At 57.2% G+C, this 20,857-nt stretch overlaps 1 protein-coding gene across 4 annotated transcripts in view; it reads left to right on the forward strand.

The window, feature by feature from the left end:
* Positions 1–20,857, forward strand: part of SEPT9 (septin 9) — a 243,329-nt gene that overhangs the window by 115,064 nt on the left and 107,408 nt on the right. For all 4 annotated transcript variants that reach the window (XM_011987313.1, XM_011987454.1, XM_011987377.1 and 1 more), the window contains one exon: positions 13,074–13,718. In XM_011987313.1, the coding sequence (XP_011842703.1) occupies positions 13,074–13,718 (645 nt within the window). The remainder of the gene's footprint in view (positions 1–13,073; positions 13,719–20,857) is intronic.

The raw sequence follows: 20,857 nt of genomic DNA on the forward strand, positions 1-20,857 counted from the left end.
CCCCCTTCCCACCCCCCTTCACCAACCCTATTCCCAGAGCTTCACTTCTCCAAAGGCAGGTGCCGTTCCCTGGACTTCTCAGCAGCTACCCCCTACCCCAGACCCCTCTCTTGTTGGCCCCTCTGGTCTCAGTGCCCGCTTCTCCCTGGGCTACTGGCCCCTCCTCCATCGCGAGTCTTCTGGGCTGAAGTGTGGGGCCCCCCGGCTGTGTCTGGCTCTCGGGGTATACCAGGGGTCCCCCCAGGGGCCCGCCCTGCCCGCTAGGTTTCCAGGGAGCTTTTCAAGTTCTTAGTTGGGCTTGATTGAGTTTCCCAGGTGCGTCGTCTCAGAGCAGGAGGGGCCCTGGCCAAGTCCGAGAGTCCCCTCAGTCACACCCTGGGCTGTTTGGAGCAGCCGGCAGCCCATTTTCTCGTAGCCCTGCCTCTCTGTGGTTACCCCTTGTGGAATCTTCTGCGTCCAGTTGCGGCCTCTCCTACACAGCAGACCCACCACCCCCTCTTATCTGTGATTCTTCTTTCTCAACCTCTTCATGTCTTTGAGGATGGAGACCAGGTCTCCGTCACCCTGGAGTTCAGCAGAACCTAAACCGGGCGGATCCGTGTAAGTTCACGTGGGGGCTCTGTGACCACTGTGGCTCTGCCCTCACCTCCAGCCCCGCTTGGTGCGCTTTGGGTCATGTCATTCAGTGCTGGTCCCCCACACCTCTCCCCTGGCTCTGCAGGCCTGGGAAGCAGCTGGCTCCTGGGTGCAGCGATGAACAGAGCCTGAACTCTGCTCCCTGGGGTCACCGTCCCCTGTAATTAGGCTGCAGCTCATATTGGCTCGGGCAGAGGCCATCTGCTGCCCGCCTTGGGGCCCCGTGATTAATGGAGGCTCCACCTGGGCCAAGTGGCCCCTGGTGTTAGGCTTTTTCTTTTTTCTTTTTCTTTTTTTTTTTTTTTTTTGCATTTTTTAAGTGCTTGTAACATTTCCCCTCATCGACAATGAGATGAGGAGGGAGGGAGGGGTGGCTTCTCTGCCCAGGCAGATCAGGAATGGTCACCACCTGTGTGTGCAGTGACAGGTCTGGGAACAGACAAGGGAGAGCTTGTCCGGGAGGCTGGACCCTCACACCGATGCTGCCTGTGCCTGGCAGCTCAGTCCCGGGCTTCGGAACAGACACGGGCCAACGGGCTCCTCAGGGTCTCCAGGCCCGGGTCCTGGTCCCCGGCAGAGCTTCCCATGCATGGAAAGGATCACAGGACAGCCTTGCTGGCTCCTTGTGGGGAGCTGGGATGTGTTTCTAAGAGCAGCATGCGTGAAGCCCGGGGTTTGGGCAAAGGAGTGTTTGGGGAAGTGTCTGCTGTTGTTGGAGGGTGGGGAGTAGAGGGGAAGGAGGGGCAAGCGGTGGGCTGAGGAGGTGGCTGGCCACCCTTTGGTGAGGACGAGGGGCTATGAACAGACCTGGAGCCAGCATCACGTTTCTCTGTCTCCAGAGTCGAGGACGGAGAGCTGCCAGAGAGGCCCTGGCGGGGTGTCTGGGGGCACCTAAAGGACGTGGGTGGATTAAAGCTGAGGAAAGCCTCATTTTGGGGGACTCTGTACTTAACCTTTGAGGCCCTCAGAGCTGCAGCCTGTGGTTTTCGAAGTCAGTCACTTCCCAGGGCCTCCCTCCTGCCTTCAGCCACTGCCATTTATCAGGGAGTCTTTGACCCAAGGAGACCTGAAAGGTCATCTGGTCCCTCTCCTAACCCCAGGCAGGCCACACCTAGACCCTCCCACACAGATCCGTCCTCACACTTCTGCTGCCTTCCACGAGGGAGGGAGGGTGGGCGGCCCTCTCACCCAGGCCCTGGTGGCCCCACCCCAGCCAGGAAATTCTTCCTCTTTATCTGCCTCACATCTCTTCCCCTGCGGCTTCCGCCCATTTCCCCTCAATCTGCTCCTAGTGGAGCAGCCAGCAGCTGGTTTACAACCCGGGGGTGGGGGGTGGGGGGAGCGCTAGACCAGTGCATCACGTCTGAGTGTGTGCCAGATGCGCTCCCATTCCCATAACTGATTTAGTAAAGAAAAAAGGAAGTCCAGCAACTTAGCGCGACTTTAAAGTCTGCCTGGAATGACCCTGTGGCTGCCGGAACCAGGGTCACACGGTAGATGGGGGGAGCAGGCACAGAGAGGCCTTCGTCCCAGATCAGTCGCTGTGGCCCTCTTGGAGGCTAGGCTGTCTTTCAAGAACAGGACCCAAGGCCCTGCGAGTGGTGGCCTCCTCTGGAGCCTTTACTGTGGTCCTGGTTCTGCTCCACATAAAGAGAGATGGCTTGAAGCAGAAGCTGCTACGTGGCTGTCCCAGGTGCCTGGCACAGCTACGAGGTGGCTCCCTGACCCTGGGTGTGGTTACTCCAAGACCCTTCTCTGGTGGGGCACAATTCTGGCCGCAGGTAGGGCGACCGTAGGGGACACTTGGGAGTGAAAGGGACCCTTGAATGACTACGGTGGGACAACAGATGTGAGCTGGGATTGTCCCAGGAAGGCTGGAGGTATGGGCCCCTTGGGCCAAAGGAGACACAGCAAAAAGCTCTGTGGCCGATGGGACCCAGCAGGAGAAGGGCCGGCCGAGGCTGGGGCAATGCGCTTGCCTGCTGTGAAGGGCCTGTGTGAGCTGATGGCTGACGGTGGGGCGAGGCTGCCTCCTGCCAGGCTAGACCAGCTCCAGGCCACCCATATCCCCTTTCCAGAACCAGTGAATCCGTGGCTGGAAGGCGCTTCAGAATTGACAGGACACTCAGGGAGTCGAACGGAATGGCGGGAGTGGCCGCAGCAGGCTCAAGGCCTCCTCCGCTTTCTTTTCTGTCTTCTGTTCCTGGGGTCTATATCCTGGGGTTGCTGTGACAGAGTGCCACAACCTGGGAGCTTACAAACATAGCTTCCGGCGGCCTCTGGAGATTCCCGGCGTTCCTTGGCCTGCAGACGTATCACCACCATCTCTGATCTCTGGCCCCCGTCTCCACGTGACTTTCTCCCCCTGCCTGTGTGTCTTTCTCCTTTTCTGTCTTTTATGAAGATGCTCACCATTGGATTTAGGGCCCACTGAATTCAGAATGATCTCACCTTGAGATCCTTACCTTAATTACATCTGCAAAGATCCGTTTTCCAAATAAGATCATGTTCGCAGGTTCCAGGAGTTAGGACTTCAGACATATCGTTTTGGGGGACACTGTTGAAACCACTACGTTTAGTAAACTCAGAGTTGGTGCCAGTGTCCCCTGCGGACACCATAGCAGATTCTGGAAACTACTTGTAAAGGAATCCGTAGGACTTCTTTTCCCTTCTGGCTGTGTAGCTGGGCTCGGGAAAGCTGCTGGTTCAAGCTGGGGCTGGTTCAGCTGGTGCTGGCTTGCCAGGTTGCTCGAGAGCTTTATCCAGGGAGAAATTAACATCACAAAGTTGGGGGATAAGAGAAGGTTTGGAATCCCAAGGGCTGACTGTTGAGGTCGGCTGCCCACCCCTTTGTGTTCCGTCTTAGGGCGACCCAGGGCTGCCAGGGCTCCATTTCGGGAAGGAATACTGTGGGCCGCTGTGCCCCATAGGCAGGGTGGAGGGTCCCCTTGCAGCCAGCAAGCTGCTCTTCCTGTGGCGTGCAGAGGGAAGGAGGAGGCTTGTTTATTTCTCTTGGCCTCAGCCGAAAATCCAACCACAGGCTCTGGCACGAGGCAGACCTGCTCATTCTCACATCATCATTGCGGAGTGAGCCAGGCCTCCTGGGTGGGGCTATGATGAGCAGGAAGGACCCCCGGAGTGCCTGGGACTTCTCGGGCCCAGGGTTGCCAGAGGCAGAGAGAAAGACGCCTCCTCCTAACCCTTGAGCAAAGATAGTCATCAGAATCCGTCAGACGGGGCAGGGTGACCTCACGGTCACCCTGAGTGGCCTCCTGTGGCTCTTCCCTGGGTGCCGACCCCCCTGGTGCATTTGAAGTTTGCAGGGATGCTGTTGACGCTTCCTGCACCTCCATCCAGGGCTTGGTGGAAATGGTTCTTTTCTTCCTTGTCCAGAGGCACCAGTCAGGCCCTTGGTAGGATTGCAATCTTACAGGGTGTTGAAATGTAGGCCTGCATCCAACTGGAGAGTCAGGGAGCAGGGGCTGTGTGGATGATGCCCCCAAGTCCCAGACCTCAGTCGACAGGCCACGTGTGCAGATAAGCCTGGGCAGTCAGTAACCCTTGGCCACCAAGCTGGCCTCCTGCAGACTGGGCCGGCCCTGGAGGCGGGTCTTAGCTGCTAGCACCGTGGCCCAGCCAGGCCTGGCCTTGGGAAGGCAGAGGGGAAGGGGACTGGGAAAGGGACCGAGCTGGAGGTGGCGGCACCCCAGTTCTTCTCTCCTAGACCCTCGGCAGGTTTGAACTATCGGGGTGCGGCTCTCTGAGGAGGGAGCGCCTCCGCCTTGATGTGGACGCTACCTTCTGTTCACGTTGTCCCTGTCCCTAAACAAACGTGGCTCCCTGTGGGGAGCCGGGGGGCCGCCCTCCCCTGACACTGCTGTTTCCTGGCTTCCCTTTGCAGGCTGTGCTCGGCTTCACTGCACCTATTTTTAAGCGCTTCCTTTTGGACTGTTTTGCTTCCTGAGAACACTCCCCTCCCCATCACCCCAACTGTGTCCTCCTCCCTGTCCGGAGCCTGCTCCACCTGCCCCAGGAGCCACCTCCCTCCTCCACCAAGCAGCCCAGGCCAGGGGTGGGGCTAATTTGTGTCCCTCCAGAAGCAGGTCCTGAGACAGGGATTTCAGTGGGAGGGGACACCAGGGGATGCCTGAGTGTGGGAATGGGCCAGGCAGGGAATCCAGCCATTAAAGGGTGCCTCATCAGCTCATTGTGACCACAGGTGGCTGCCCAGCCCCCATACCGCACAGCAGGGGGAGACTGCAGACCGTGCCCCCAGCCTTGGCCCACCTGGGGTTGGGGAAGGGAGCTGGGGTTTTTATACTTCAGTTCTTGGCCAAGGACTGCGCTGTTCACTCCTTCCAGCCTTCTGAGGGCGTAGGCACTAGGAAGGGCTCTGGGCGGAGACACAGAAATAGGCCATGTGAAGTCAGTGGGTGTGATTGGTGGCAGGCCAGGACAGCCTCGGCCACCAGCAAGGTGACCACACATGTCAGCATGCACAACCCCCACACCCAGGAGATGGTAATTACACCAGCAACAGTCATTCTTGCCGCATGCCGTGCCTGCACCCAGGACATCTTAATTTGTTTATTTATTTATTTATTTGAGACAATTTCGCTCTTGTTGCCCCAGATAGAGGGCAATGGCGCGATCTCGGGTCACCACAGCCTCTGCCTCCCGGGTTCAAGCGATTCTCCTGCCTCAGCCTCCCGAGTAGCTGGGATTACAGGCATGCACCACCACGCCTGGCTATTTTTGTGTTTTTAGTAGAGATGGGGTTTCTCCACGTTGGTCAGGCTGGTCTCGAGCTCCTGACCTCAGGTGATCCGCCCACCTCGGCCTCCCAAAGTGTTAGAATTACAGGCAAGAGCCACCGTGCCCGGCCTCAGGGGCACCTTATTACCCTGTCACCTCCTACAGGAGGTGACACTGAGGACCCTGAGGCTCAGGGTAGACTGTGGTTATGTCACTCTCCTGTTTGGATCTCCTGCTCTGAGCCCTGAAATAAAGAGCACAGTCCCTGTGCAGGTCCAGGTCCATACATCCTGTCTCCAGCCCTGGGGTGGTCCTTAAGCTCCTCGAAGGCACACCAGGCCTTTGGCCCTCATCCCCCAAGTCCTGGATAAATAGGAGGCAAAGGAGCCTTCGCAACTGGACCCCGCTCTGCCAGCGCCAAGGCCCTGCCCGACTACCCACCCCACCCTGCACACATCAGGGACCTGTGCCAAGGTCCAGCATCACAGGAGAGTGAAGACAAGGAGCATGCCCACGCGTACATGCTGCTGGACTCGCTCTGTAGATCTTAAGCGTTATGGGGCGTTACCTGCCAGGGGAGGTTTTCCTGTGTCTTTTTCCTGCAGGCTCAGGGTAGCGTACAGGGCGGTGCCTCCCTGCTCCCTGGCACTGTCTGTCTGGGTTCCCTCAGCCCTGACCCTGCTTCCCAGGTAGCCAGTGTTTCTTCAGGGACGGAACCTGCTGCTGCTCAGAGGAGACCCAGTTTGACCAGGGCTAACGTTCCTGGAACCTGAGCTCAGAATTCTACCCTGGCCTGGGCAGAGGCCACGTTGCTCCCTCCTATGAGAGCTGAGCTGCATATGAGTTTGTTCTGACCTTAGGCTCTGGCATTTCTTTGCATGACATTTGTCCCAGGCTGGAGCAGGGCCCTGTGGCTCGCTTGGTATCCCCTCCCCAGACTGAGGCCTGATATGTGCACCAGGAAGTGCTTGATCTGGTTTCGGGAGCTGGGAGCGGTTTGCCAGAGCACGGGCCTTAACAATGGTCCCTTGTGCGGCACATTCCTCTCTAAACAGGCCCAGATCCAGGCTGCTCCTGCTTCGACCCCCGCATGGGCCTGAAGGGGAAAGTTTGCATCTGGAGGACGGCCCACTGTGGCCTCTTTTTGTGTCGCAGCTGAGACCATAGGTGCTTGAGGATAGGAGAAGCCCTATGCCCTTCATGGGCCGTGAGATGTGTTTCCAGAGGTGGGGATGGGGATGGGCCAGCGTGCAGTTATCCACACCCTCCAGCTTGTTGGCACCAAAGTCTGTGTGTGTGTGGTTTTTTTTTTTTCAATTTTATTTTTCCAAGATGGAGTCTTGCCATGTTGTCCGGGCTGGTCTTGAACTCCTGGCTCAAGCGATCCTCCTGCCTCGGGTTCCCAAAGTGCTGGGATTACAGGTGTGAGCCACCGTGCCCAGCCAGTACCAAGGTGTGTTTTTTAAGAACAATATTGATGGTTTTATTCCCTGAAAATGCTAAGTGATCCCCGCGTAGTAGAAGCATCTCAGAAGGCAGGAAATTGTAATGAACAACACCCACCACCGTTCATTCCATCCAGAGATGGTTATTTTCTGCGCGGGTGCGAGTGCGTGTGTGCGTGCAAACTGCACATGTGTGTATGAAATGGAATTAGGATCTTCGTATACATCTTGTATCCTGCTATTTTTACTTAATATTCTCAGCGTTTCTCATCTTCAGAAATGTGATTTTGATGACGGTGCAGGCCTTTGACATATGGGTTTAGAAAATCTGCGGAAACCCGGATTGTTTCCAGGGTTTGTGAGTTTAATGCTGATGCAAGTGTCCTCGTACATAAATCTTTCTGTGCTTCTGATTATTTCCTTGGGATAAATTCCCAGCAGCGGGCCCAAGCACACGAACAGTCTTCAGGCTTTTGGAGCAAGTTGAGATCGGTGGGGAGTGGAGAAGGGACCAAGGGAGGCTTTTGGGAGCCTGCGAGGTTGGAGTCTGCCTTTAGGGGACTTGAATTCACAGATGAAGGAGACGGCTGGCAAAGGTGGGAGCCTCCTGCCCTGTGGTTGGGGTGACGCTGTTTTACCTTCCAGTGGCAGCATGGGGACCCTGCCAACATGACCTGGCCCCGCATCTTTCTGACACTGTGCACGGTCCACAGTTGTGATGCTCAGCAGGGAGCCTCTTCTGTGTCCTTCGGTTGCATTAACTCCTTGCGGACAGAGAAGGAAGCTGTCCGGTGTGCCTGCCTACCACGTGGGTCCTTTGAATGTGCCCTGTCGGGCCTGCGGATCTGTGCAGTCACATAGGGGTCTAAAATCTGCAAAATGACAAGCTCACGAACACTCTTGCTTCTGTAGGTTAATGGGGATACCCCTTGACTGCCTCTCCCTCCATAGGGAAGATGGAGACAAGTAAAGTGACGAGGACCTGCCCCAGGGTGGGTTATGCCGGTTTCCCCGTGAGGGTGGTGGCAAGGGGCTTCCCAGGAGGTCTGCACGTTGGGAAGAGAGGGGCGACTGTGTGTGAGTGCAGGACCCAGGGCGTAGTTTTAGGACTCTGATGGGGGAGGAGATTCCGGGGGACCCTGTTCTGCCAGCCTGGTGACAGGCATCTCCTAATGTTTCCCGGCTGGGTACAACTCACAGCGTCCTCCGTGGGGAGGCGTTTGCCCATGAGGCATCCCTGGCAGGGATGGTCTTGTTTCATCGCCAAATATCCCAGCAATGAAACAAGAATCTAGAGTGATGTGATTCCTCCGATGACTTCTCCAACCATCTGGGGTTTTTGTGCAACTCCAAGAAGGGGGAAGGAGGCAGCTCTCACTCCTCTGGGCTCCTGATACGGCAGCTCTGGAGTGGCCACGTGTCCGTTGGCCCACAGTGGGCCGTTTGTCGAGTGTGTTTGTGGTGGAGTTGGGGCTGGGCTGGAGAGTGGGTGACCACACCAACGAGACTGACCCTGGGCCACTGTGCAGCCTAGGGGTTTCATCTTCCCAAGGGTCTCATTGTGAGTGTCCTGGCGCTGCTGGAACATATTGCTGGAAACCAAGTGGCCCAACAACAAAGATTGATTCGTTCGTGGTTCTGGAGGCCAGAAGTTTGAAATCAAGGTATTGGCAGGACCACACTCCCTCCGACAGCTTGAGGGGAGGACCCCTCCTTGCCTCCTCCAGCTTCTGTTGGCCCAGGCACTCCTTGGCTCCGACAGCATCTCTGCAGTCTCTGCTCTGTCATCACCTAGCCCTCTCCACCGTGTCTCTTTGTGTCCCGAGTCCCCCTCTGCCTTTCTCCTCTAAGGACACCGAGCACTGGATTTAGAGCCCATCCAAAATCCAGGATAGTCTCATCCCGGGATCCCTAGTCACATCTGCAAAGACCTTTTTTCCAAATAAGGTCACATTCGTGGGTTCTTGGGGTTAGGTCTTGGACATGTCTTTTTGGGGGTCACTAGTCAACCCTTTACAGAACCTCAGATGAAAGTGAATCTTCGCAGGCTGAAATGGGGGTGAAGGTCTAGTGTGTCCCTTCTCCTTGGGAGCTCCCTCAGGGCTTGTGCCTATTCTGTGATCCAGCCTTTTTTTTTTTTTTTTTTGAGACAGGGTCTCACTCTGTCATCCAGGCTGGAGTGCAGTGGTGTGATCATGGCTCACTGCAGCCTTGACCTCCTGGCCTCAAGTGATCCTCTCACCTCAGCCTCTTGAGTAGCTGGGATTACAGGCATATGCCACCACCCCTGGCTAATTTTTGTATTGTTTAGTGGAGTCGGGGTTTTGCCATGTTGCCCAGGTTGGTCTTGAACTCCTGGGCTCAAGCAGTCCGCCTACCTTGGCCTCCCAAAGTGTTGGGGTTACGGGCGTGAACCACCACGCCTTGGCCTAGTAGGTTTTCTAGAAGCACCTGAGGCCTCGTGAAGGCATGGTGTCATGGAGTAGAGGACATTCAACTCTGTTCCCAGGGAGCCCAAACACACCCCCTGCAGCCAATCTCAACAGTCATGACATGGCCAGGATGATGTGGGGAGGGGGTGGTGTGAACTGTGTGGGAGGCCAGCCCCCCTGGGAAGGGGGCTGGAGTGGGCTTGGCTTTGAGGAGGATTCACAAGAAGAGGAGGAGGAGGTGGTGGCATGCTCGTTTGGGGGCATGGCCTGAGCCAGGGTGGGCACCTCTTCGTTTAGGTGTCACCTTCTTGACATTCCAGCTGGGACATGGTTTCCTTGGGGAAGATGGACACCTCCAGAATGGGACATCTTCTGTTCTCACTGTTCTCCCAGCACACAGTTGTATTCTCTCGCAGTTCTGGAGGCTGCGAGATCTCCTGGCTGTTATCTAGAACAAACCCACCTTTGAGCAGCGCCGCCCTGATGGTGGGGTGGTCCCTGCGGGGGGAACAGCCCCTGCTCTCTCAGAGCTTACTTAGAGCTAGTGGGCATGGGGGTGGTGCTAGATGGAACACCCAGATAGATCATAGAGCTTGACAGTAAGCACAGAGGCCAGCCAGTGGGGACGGAGGGACCCATCCATGAAAAGACACCAAGCATTGAAAGAGATGAGAGGACGGCTGGGGACCGGCACACATGTACATTTTGCGCAGATGGCCAAGGTGGTGAGGCGCCAGCCACGCAGACAACTGGAGGAAGGAGGAGTGCCTTAGGGGAGGGGCCGGCTCTGGTTCTAGAATGATCCGCTTGTGCGTGTTGGTCTGGCTGGAATAAATCACTGCATCCGCACTGTAGACTCAATTGTAAGCTCACACCAGGGAGGGCTTTGCTTTGGTGCAGGGTCCTGAATCATGAGTCGGCCGCTGGGGGGTGTCTCCAAGGGGACTCCCCAAGGAGGGATTCAACGGATCTCCCAGGGAAGGTCGTTTGTTTTCTTGGGTTGGACCTGGGACAAGGCCTTCTCTTGTCTAGTTTCTGTTCTCCAACTTGGCCACACGGAAGGATGTTGAGGACACCTGGAAGCTGGCCTCTGCTCTACAACGCCCATAAGACAGCGGCACACCATGTGGGGACAGTTTGTACAGTGCTCAGGAGGCAGGGGGCAGATCAGAGGACCGTGGGAGGCCCTGGGAACCACACGAGGACCCAGGCATTAAGCTTTGCACTTTCTGGCATCAGCCCAATGTACAGTCTGGCTCTGTGTCTACCCCATGCCTCACTTTCCCCATCTGTATGGGGGGTAATAATATCCTTTACAGCCCAGGTTTAAGCGGGTGTAGATGTAATGAGCTAGGTAAGCCCATCTTATGACATTCAGTTCTGGGCATTGAACTCTGGGCTTTCTGGCTGGTAGAAGTGGACATTCAATCTTCCCTTGGAGCCCTGGGGCTTCTGCAGAATCCGAACAGAGCCAGCAGTTTGCATGCAGTGGCAGAGGGGCGGAGTGGCACCGTGGTGGGAGCCCATACCTGGCACACCCCTGATCCTGGGGCTCAGGATCCTGCTGCCCTGCAGCCATGCGATCAGTCAGAGGTCATGGCTGGACCCACAAGCGAATACAGCCTGTGGGTTTGATTTTGTTTGGCCCTGTGGTGTTTTATTTTATTTTTAGTTTTAGTTTTTGGAGACAGAGTGTCGCTCTCTCGCTCAGGCCGAGTGCAGTGACATGATTTCAGCTTTGCAACCTCTGCCTCCTGGGTTCAAGCGATTCTCCTGCCTCAGCCTCCCGAGCAGCTGGGACTATAGATGAGCGTCGCTGTGCCCAGTTAATTTTTTATTTTTAGTAAAGTGGGGTTTCACCATGTCAGCCAGGCTGCTTGGTGTTTTAAAAAGGGCTTGTTTTGTTTTATGCCAGCGTTTAAGGATCAGGAGATATCATATAAAGATCCAGATTTCTACTCTCTTGAGAAGTGAACAGCTCTGGCCACGCCAGGCCCGTATGCTCTAGAGCAGTGATGGAGCTGAGACAGGGCCTGGGACAACTGAGAGTTCCCTGGAGTCCATGCGGCTCCTTGCCCAGCTTCTGGTGGAGGCTGAGCTTAGTGACCCAGGATTTTGTCTGTGTCCACCAAGAAGGAGAGGTGCCCATGGCTTAGAGAGGGCGCCCACAGGAGTGCCTTGCCCAGGAAGCTGGCAGCTGAAGCAGCCAGGATTAGGGGGTTGGGCTTCCTCTTCCCCTCCCCAGTGCCAGAGTGCATTTGGAGGAAGAGAGACAGGTGAGGGGAAGGCACTGAAATGGTCCTGGAGAGCTATTGTTAGGGGCTGGGGACCAGCTGTCATCCCTTTTCCTGTGGGCAGGGGAGGCAGTGGTGGGATCCCATGAGACCCGGACTCTGGCCTGGTGAGGCAGGGAGCGCCTGGGGAAGGCACTGTGGGTCTCCAGGGGGGCTTTGCTGGGGGAGCTGTGCTGGGAGCCTGGCCTAGGGAAGGAGCTGGTGAATGTGCCTGCCATGTGGGCCCCTCCCTGCTCTGGCCCTAATAACCAGGAGCAGCTGGCTCTCATTTGGAGTGCGGTTGTGGGGACTGTGGAGGTGGCAGCTTCCCAGGTACCATCCCCACTGCCTCCGAGGGAGCAGACCCTGGTGCCTCCAAGAGGCAGGATGGCTGCAGGGTGGGAGCTGGGCGGCTGGCATCACTGCATGGGTTTGAAGTATTGGATGGGAAGATGCAGGAGAGGCTGAGACTGAGAAAGTTGGTTCCTGTGGACTCAGCTGGGGGAGCCGGACAACCAAGTGGTTAGAACCTTGGGCTCTGGTATCAGCCTGATGTACAGTCTGGCTTTGGTCTACCCCGTGCCTCACTTTCCCCATCTGTACTGGGGGTGTTGGTATTCTTTACGTCCCAGGGTTGAGCGGCTGTAGATGTGATGAGCGCGGTAAGCCCGGCGCCTCGCCGGCACTGAAAGCTCCAGTGGCCGCTCTTGGTGTCCTTGATGGGGTTTTCTCCTCACTGTGGTTCTGATTGGTTACAGTTGTGGTCACTTATTGTTGGAGGTGTGTCCCCCACTGTGGCTGGTGGTAGAGGTGTTTGCTGCTGGTGTCTGGGTGTGTGCCTTGGCTGGAGGTGAGGAGGGATAAAAACAGCTGCGACAAGAAGGAAATCAAGGCCGGGCGTGGTGGCTCACGCCTGTAATCCCAGCACTTTGGGAGGCTGAGGTGGGTGGATCACTTGAGGTCAGGAGGCTGAGACCAGACTGACCAACATGGTGAAACCCCGTCTCTACTAAAAATACAAAAATTAGCCAGGCATGGTGGCCCGTGCCTGTAATCCCAGCTACTGGGGAGGCTGAGGTAGGAGAATTGCTTGAACCCAGGAGGTGCCATTGCACTCCAGCCAGGGCAACCGATCAAGACTCCATCTCAAAAAAAAAAAAAAAAAAAGAAGGAAATAAAAGTCTTCTCTGGAACTAGAACGTTCCTGTGTAGACGTAGCTGGAGGGGGAGGCTGTGTGGTTTGCACTGTGGCCATGGCCAGACACGATGGGCAGCGTCTTCCTGCTCCAGCCTGCATCTCTGCCCCAGAACTCATGACAGGTCTCCTAGGATGGGGCTGTCCCTTTCGCTTGCTGTGGGTGTCTTAGGATGACGCTGTCCCTTCTGCTTGCTGAGACGTGAAGGACAGGAAGAGCCCCGGGGCCCTCAGCGCAGCATTGCCTGCCTTCCTCTGCTGCTCCTTAGCAGGAAACATGCCGGAGTGTTCCTGAGCCGTCCACTCACCAATTGTACTCCCTCTCTTTATTTTTCAGCCTTGAAGAGATCTTTTGAGGTCGAGGAGGTTGAGACACCCAACTCCACCCCACCCCGGAGGGTCCAGACTCCCCTACTCCGAGCCACTGTGGCCAGCTCCACCCAGAAATTCCAGGACCTGGGCGTGAAGAACTCAGAGCCCTCGGCCCGCCATGTGGACTCCCTAAGCCAGCGCTCCCCCAAGGCATCCCTGCGGAGGGTGGAGCTCTCGGGCCCCAAGGCGGCTGAGCCGGTGTCCCGGCGCACCGAGCTGTCCATTGACATCTCATCCAAGCAGGTGGAGAACACCGGGGCCATCGGGCCGTCCCGATTTGGGCTCAAGAGGGCTGAGGTGTTGGGCCACAAGACGCCAGAGCCGGCTCCTCGGAGGACGGAGATCACCCTCGTCAAACCCCAGGAGTCAGCCCACCGGAGGATGGAGCCCCCCGCCTCCAAGATCCCCGAGGTGCCCACTGCCCCTGCCACCGACGCAGCCCCCAAGAGGGTGGAGATCCAGATGCCCAAGCCTGCTGAGGCGCTCACCGCCCCCAGCCCAGCCCAGACCCTGGAGAATTCAGAGCCCGCCCCCGTGTCTCAGTTGCAGAGCAGGCTGGAGCCCAAGCCCCAGGCCCCTGTGGCTGAGGCTGCACCCCGGAGCCAGGAGGGTGAGTCGCAGAGCACTGGGTCTTGGATGCGGTGGTGATGGGGACCTGGTTGCTGGCTTTGCCACAGAATCTTGGAGGAAGAAGCTGGATATGGGTGGGGGATGCTACCCTGGAGACCCAGAAAGAATGGAATGCATGGGGGTGGGAGTCTGCAAGCTCAGGAGAGGTGGCTGTGGCTCTCTCTGCCTGATGGGAACATGCCAGGATGCTCCAAGTGGGACTTGAGTGAGAGTTTGGAAAGATTCTCTGGGTTTCAAGGAGCCTCCTTTATTGGTCACCATGGGCCTTGGTAGGACCTCTGTCTGCTGTGTGTCCCTGGAGGGCCTGGGAGACTTGGAGAATGAGGAGCCATGCAGGAACCAGGGCAGGCTCATGCAGGGGTGTGGGACAGGGTGGGGTTGAGACCCCTGGAAGGGCTGTCACATTCCGGTGACTCCTGCTTGAGGAATTGCAGGCTGCCTGGATGTGCCCAGCAGAGTCCGAGGGCTTGGGGAAGGGAGGAGGGACGTATGCCTCCCGAGGCTTGCATCGGAGCTCATGACCTGCTCCTCCTCCCCCAGGAGGGATGGTCGTGGCAGAGGGAGGGGAACATGAGGAGCACCTTAGTCTGCAGGACAAAACTCTCAGGGCACTGGGAAGGGGTTCCTGGACCAGGGACTCTGTGATAGCTGCACACAGTTTTATTTGGGGATGCCCTTCTGGTGAGAGGAGAGAGGCCATGGGGCTCCAGCAGTGTCCTGGGAGGGCTCAAGCCCAGAGCTGTGCTGACGTGGAGCTTACGGGCAGGGGATTGGTGCCAGTCCTGTGGGACGCAGGGCCTGTTCAGAACTGCCAGGCTGTGGGACATAGTTGGCTCTCTTCTCAGAAGCGTGCCCCCTGGCCCCAGCAGGGATCGTGGCTCCATGGGGCTATGTTAAGGTGCCAGCTGGGTTAGAAGCCCCTCTAGAGCCGGGTCCGATTCTGGGCACAGGATCCGAACTCAGTATACTATGTTCAGTAAGCCTTCTTAGGGTTGGACGAACAGTACAGTCTGGGTTTTTGATTTACCTTTTTCTTCTTATTTCTAATTGTGAAATACACAACATACAATGTGCAGTTTTAGCCACTTTGCAGTGTACGTTTCGTGGCATTCAGCATATTCACAGTGTTTTGCAGTTGCCACCGCTGTCCATCTCCGGGACCCTTTTCATCCTCCCTGAATGAGCTCTGTCCCCGTTAGACAAGCTCACCATGCCCCTCCCTCAGCTGCTGGCAGCCACCATTCTATTTTCTGTCTTTATTGTGAACTTATTTGACCACTCTAGGAACCTTGTGTGAGTGGAAAAATACAATAATGGCCCATTTTGTGTCTGGCTCATTTCACTCAGCATGACGTCCTGAACGTTCATCCGTCATGCTGTAGTATGGGGCAGAATTTCCTTCCTTTTAAAGGCTGAATAATATTCTGTTGTGTGATGCACCTGTGTTGTGTAGCTGTTCCTCCATAGGTGGACCCTTGTGTTGCTTCCACATCTCTCTAAGTCCCTACTTTCCATCTTCTTTGACTTTTTTGACACAGGGTCTTTCTCTGTCCTCCAGGCTGGAGTGCAGTGGTGTGATCACTGCTCACTGCAACCTCTGCCTCCTGGGCTCAAGTGATCCCCCAACCTCAGCCTCCCAAGTACCTAGGACCACAGGTTGCACGCCACCATGCCTGGCTAAATTTTAAAATTTTTTGTAGAGACAGGTTCTCACTAAGTTGCCCAGGCTGGTCTCAAACTCCTGGGTTCAAATGAGCCTCCTGCCTCGGCCTCCCAAAGTGCTGGGATTATAGGCATGAGCCATCCAACCCCTTTTTGGTTTTTCTTTTTGAATGAGAGTTCTCAAGTGGTCAGTGGGCTTGGGGGCTGGGAGGACGTGGGGCCTGGAGAGGGTGTGGGTCAGGGGGAGACCAGTGCTCCTCATGCTTTCACGGGCATGTGGAGCACACATTGGTCTCGGCAGGTCTGAGGCCTGGGACTCTGCATTTCCTACAGAGGGGGCGTCGGAACACACTGAGTAGCCAGAGGCTAGTGGGCCTTGGAATGTCCTTTCCAGCCCTCAGTGTGAGAGTCTGTGTTCCCTCTGCCATCTCTCTTAAGCTTGACTCTGCAGAGCCACCCTGCCCCGGCCGCCCAGACTCAGTGACAGTGGCTGCCAGTGGCATGGTGTCAGGCCAAAGGGACGGGCAGTTTGCAGAGTGGCAGGAGGCTGTTTCCTCCCCAGCCTTCTGTTGGTGCAGGACCTTTGTTTGACGTGCCGGATACACCCACCTCCTGGCTTGATGTGTTCACACTCAGCTGAGTCAAACAGGATGTGGCTGGGGAGGCGGTTGTCACTGGGCCGTCTAAATCTTGGTGACGGCTGGTGCTGGATGCAGAGACATGGTCCTGGCTCTGGGAGACGGGTTGGGGGATGTCCATGGGGATGTACAAGGGCAGACACAGCTCAGCCCCTAAATTGTGCCAGAGACTGCACTGGGAGCCAGACCCAGGGACACGTCCTGCAGGCTCTGCTTTCTGGAGCTCACTGAGCCGTGAGCAGGATGGCTGGGACACAAGGAGTGCCCAGGGAGCTTCCCCAGCAGTGGAAGTGCAATGTCATCAGGCCAGGAAGGGGAGAGAAAGGCAGGCCACGTGGAGGCAGCAGCGTTCAGAGCTGGCAGGAGCCTGGTGCTCTGTGGGGAACGGTGGCTTTCAACATGGAATAGGATGCACGTGTTGGAGCCGGGGCATGAGAGAAAACCATCAGCATCCCAGACCCGGCCACCCCCGGATGGGGACCTGTGCAGGTGGGAGTCCAGCCCGCGTGGAGAGGTCCGTGGGCTGGGCTGACAGTCCTGAGGGCCTAAGCAAGTCCGGGTGGAGGAAAGGCAGGGAGAGATGAGGGCAAGGCCTTCCCCATGGAGGGGTACTCTTGAAATCCAATGAGAGTGGCTTCTTGGGGGACCCAGGCCTGAACCCCACTAGCTCTTCCTCTGAGGCACCACCTGCTTGCTTCTCCGTTCTTCCTCTCTGTGTCACAACCGTTCTGGACACACATCCAGTTCTCTCCAACTCGGCTTCCTGCCCATCTTTCCTGCAGGTCCAGCAAGCCCATCCCCTTCTGCCCCTCCATGTGGGCTGGGCTGGGAGCTCCCTGAGCCCCCACATGCACAGCTCTGACCAATCTCCATGGCCCCTCTGAACCCTGAGCACCAGGGATCCAGCTGGCACCATAGGGAAAGGGATCAGGGAGGGAGTTTCCATGCCCTCTCAGCAGATGCCCAGCCCCTTGGCTTCTGCCTGCGGGAGGGCGTCTATGCTGTGGTTTGTCTCCACCCCAGAGCCGCAGGCACAGGGCAGGGTCTCCTGGGGCCCAGCTGAATTGCTCCCAGACTGACTTCCCCAAAGCACAGCACTGCTGAGATCTCTTCCCATCCTGAGCCTTCCCTGCTCACTCACCGTAGGCCCCGCCATGGTTGATTCACTCTCCTGCTCAGCTCACACCTCTCTGCTTCCCAGCTTCTCCTGCTTTGGTCTTTCCTTGGTCTCCCACACCTTTCCTCACAACCCCTTTGCCCTGACCTCCTGAACCCTGACCTCTGCTTCTCTTTTTTTTTTTTTTTTTTTTGAGACGGAGTCTCATTCTGTCGCCCGGGCTGGAGTGCAGTGGTGTGATCTCGGCTTACTGCAAGCTCCGCCTCCCAGGCTCAAGCGATTTTTCTGCCTCAACCTCCCGAGTAGCTGGGACTATTAGCGCGGGCTACCACTCCTGGCTAACTTTTGTATTTTTAGTAGAGACAGGGTTTCACCATATTGGCCAGGCTGGTCTCAAACTCCTGACCTTGTGACCTACCTGCCTCGGCTTCCCAGGACTCCCGAAGTGCTGGGATTACAGGTGTGAACCACCGTGCCCAGTCTGTCTTGGTTTTTTACAAAGAATCCTGTAAGAGGCCGGGTGCAGTGGTTCATGCCTGTAAATCCAGCACTTTGGGAGGCCGAGGCAGGCAGATTGCTTGAGCCCAGGAGTTTGGGACCAGCCTGGGCAACATAGAGAAACCCTGTCTTTACAAAAAAATACAAAAACTTAGCCAGGCGCGGTAGCACGCGCTTGTAGTCCCAGCTACCCAGGAGGCTGAGGTGGATCACCTAAGCACGGGAGGCTGAGGCTGCGGTGAACTGAGATTGTGCCACTGCACTCCAGCTTAGGGACAGTGTGAGACCCTGTCTCAAAAAAAAAAAAAAGAAATCCTGTAAGATACCAAGTAAGTGACTTGGACATAATAGGTATGCCGTGAAATTATGCTGAAGGAGTGAGCCACTGGTGGTGAGATGGGGGATGGCTTTTTTTGTGGTTCTTGCAGAGATGTAGTGACCCCCTTGGGACATCCCTAGGGACCAAGTAGAAACTTTCCTGGTCAACTTTACCCCCAGGGCACCTGGTGTCTCCTCTGGAGGTCGTGCTGGAGGGCTCAGTGGGTGGGTGTCAGCTTCAGTGTGGGGGTTCTGGAAGGGGTCAGCATTTCAGGAAGGAGTGTAGGCACCTAGATGGTTGAAGGGGAGGGAGAGGAAGAGAGGAGCTACAGAGGGCAGAGGCCTCCCTGCCTGCTCCTCCGCCCCAGGGCCTGGTGAGGTCTGAGCTTTATGCTGGTGCGGTGGATTCTTGGTTTCTGAGGCTCTGGCCCTGCCCTTGAACTTGGCACCCTCCTTGCTGTCCTCCCACAGGACCCTTGTCCTTTGGGGTCATCCTTGGTCCTCTCAGGCTCTGGGTGGGGACGGCCTTGCCTCCTCTCCCGGATCCCTGCTCTTTCCCTGCCCCCCACATGGGTGCCTCTGGATGGGGCGAGGCTGGGCCGCAGCACCCAGGACTGAGACTGCAAGGGCTGGCCGCTGGCTCAGAGCACCCCCCACCAGAGTTACTCCTCAGCCACACCAGCCAAGTTTCTCCAGAGCTGCCTTATAAGGCAGGTGCTCAGTGCTCGTCCGTGGGTCTGGTTCTCTGCCTTCTTAGGATACTCACTGGGGGCAAGAGGGAGGCCAGGCCCGGTGCCCAGCTCAGTTCTGGGCATGTCCCGGCTCTGCCCCATGAGCCAACTGGTTCTGAACCATCACTTCACCCCTCCCAGCCTCAATTTCTTGATTTGTCAAAGAGGCATCTGCAGAGGTGGCTGGGGGCTGAGCGCTCATGTATCCACCCACCCCAAGAACCAAGAAGGGAGTCCACGGTGGTGCTGGGGCCGCTGTGACCATGGGTGTAAAATTGGGGCGGGGTAGACATGGCAGCATGTCTCAGTAGTTTTCCTGTGACCCAGAGGGTCTGGAAATCTTTGTCGTGTGGGTGGAGCGTTGAGGGAGCTGGGAGTCAGGCCCCCAAAGCCGATGATGGTGGGCGTGGCTCTTCGCATACTTGGTCCGCACCAGGCCCTGTGTTCCGGGGACAGAACAGGGAGCAATCTCAGCTCAGACAGCAGGGCTGCCAGTACAGCATTGAGTATAGGGTTAATCAAAGCCCAGGGCTCCCTGGAACCACCCAACGCAGAGCATTGAAGAGGTGGCTTTGGGGAAAGTGGGGTCAGAGCTGAGCCTGAGTCGGGGGTGGGGAGGGTGGGTATCAGCCTGCAAGGGAGGAACACCTGCTTAGGCCCCAGAAGTTCCTGGTGGGGATCAGGGACTGTGAAATTGGGGAGAGCGTGACTGCCGTGATTTAGGGAGGAAGGGCCCCATAGACAGCACGGCTCCTGGCCCCATGTTTACAGGACACCCCACATAGGCTCTGAGCCTGTCCCTGGACTGTGGACTCCCTGAGGCAGGGTCTGCAGGTTCGTCCAGTACCAGGTGTGAGGCAGGGGGCCTTGGTAAGCGTCGAGGGACTCACTGGTGTCTGCTGAAGCAGTGAGTTTGGATCGTGTCATGCCTGGGGTCCTGAGCCTGCAGGATTTTTCTGTGTGGGGCTGTGTGCTTCTGCTTCTGGAGGGGCGAAAGCCGGGTGTCCAGAAGGCACCGATATTCCTGCCGGGCTGCCTTACTCAGAAGGTCCCGCTGCTCCCACCTCCTCCCATTTTCCTGAGCTGCTTCCAGAGGGCACCCAGGTCCCCTTTTACTTTGGGATTGGGTCTCTTTCTCTTTCCCCCTCTAAGAACAAGTACCGTCCTTCTCCGAGCCTCTCAGACCTAGGTCTAGAGCAGGAAGTCCCCCATGTGCTGGGGGAACAGGAGGATCAATGGAGGAGGAGCGGCCAGGCCAGGTGTGTCTCCTTCATGGTGGGACAGGGTGGGGCCAGAGAACAGAGCCTGGCTGCAGGGCCCAGGAAGAGAACCCTTCCCCTGGTGGCCTGCTCAGCTGCCTGCCAAGTACCCTGCAGTGGTGAGAGGAAAGGAGGGCTGGTCTGGGAATGCAGCGGGTGCCGAGCAGCTGTGGAATACCTTAAATAGAGTGGGCAGCTGCGGGGAAGGGTGGGGCCAGGAGGCAGGCACTGGGGGTGGTGTCTCCACTCTGTCCCCTGCAGCTCTGTGGCCCTGACCACTCAGCCTGGCCCCAGGATGGAGCCCCAGCCCCCAGACACATGGCAGTGGGTGAGGCCTCCTCTCAGCACTTGTCCCAGGAAGCCAGAGCAGCTGCCAGAAGAGAGAGGAGCTGTGTCTGCACCCGCAGCCTCCCAGGCCTGGGACAGCTGCTGGGATTGAGGGTCTGCACAATGGCGAGCCTGTCCGGAGGGGCGCGCCCCGGCCAGACAGCCATGCTCTGTGCGGTGTGGACAGAGGGCACATTCAACCCTGCAGGAGTGCACTGAGACTCCCCGCCCGGGGCCCCGAAGTGTGGGCAGCCCCTAACCAGACCCTGGATTCCAGCAGACAGCCTGGGAGGATGCCGTGTGGTCCACCCTGACACACTGTGTCACCTGGGACCTCATGTCTGAGAGCTGCCGGGAGGCGCTTCCTCGGTTGGACTCCACTTCCTCTCTGGGTGCGATGAGTGACTCTCTCTCCTGCAGTCCAAGGGGGCTCCTGGGGGCTGGGCTGTAACTGACTGGCTAGAGTAGCCCATGGCCAGGGCTGAGCTTCCTTCCCGTTCTCTCCAAACACTGAGCCCAGGAAGGGGTTAAAGTGGAGATACTCTGAGGCATGGAGCTCCCCCAACCCT

The sequence above is a fragment of the Mandrillus leucophaeus genome, unplaced genomic scaffold (assembly GCF_000951045.1).
Source record: "Mandrillus leucophaeus isolate KB7577 unplaced genomic scaffold, Mleu.le_1.0 Scaffold1, whole genome shotgun sequence".
Taxonomy (NCBI): domain Eukaryota; kingdom Metazoa; phylum Chordata; class Mammalia; order Primates; family Cercopithecidae; genus Mandrillus; species Mandrillus leucophaeus.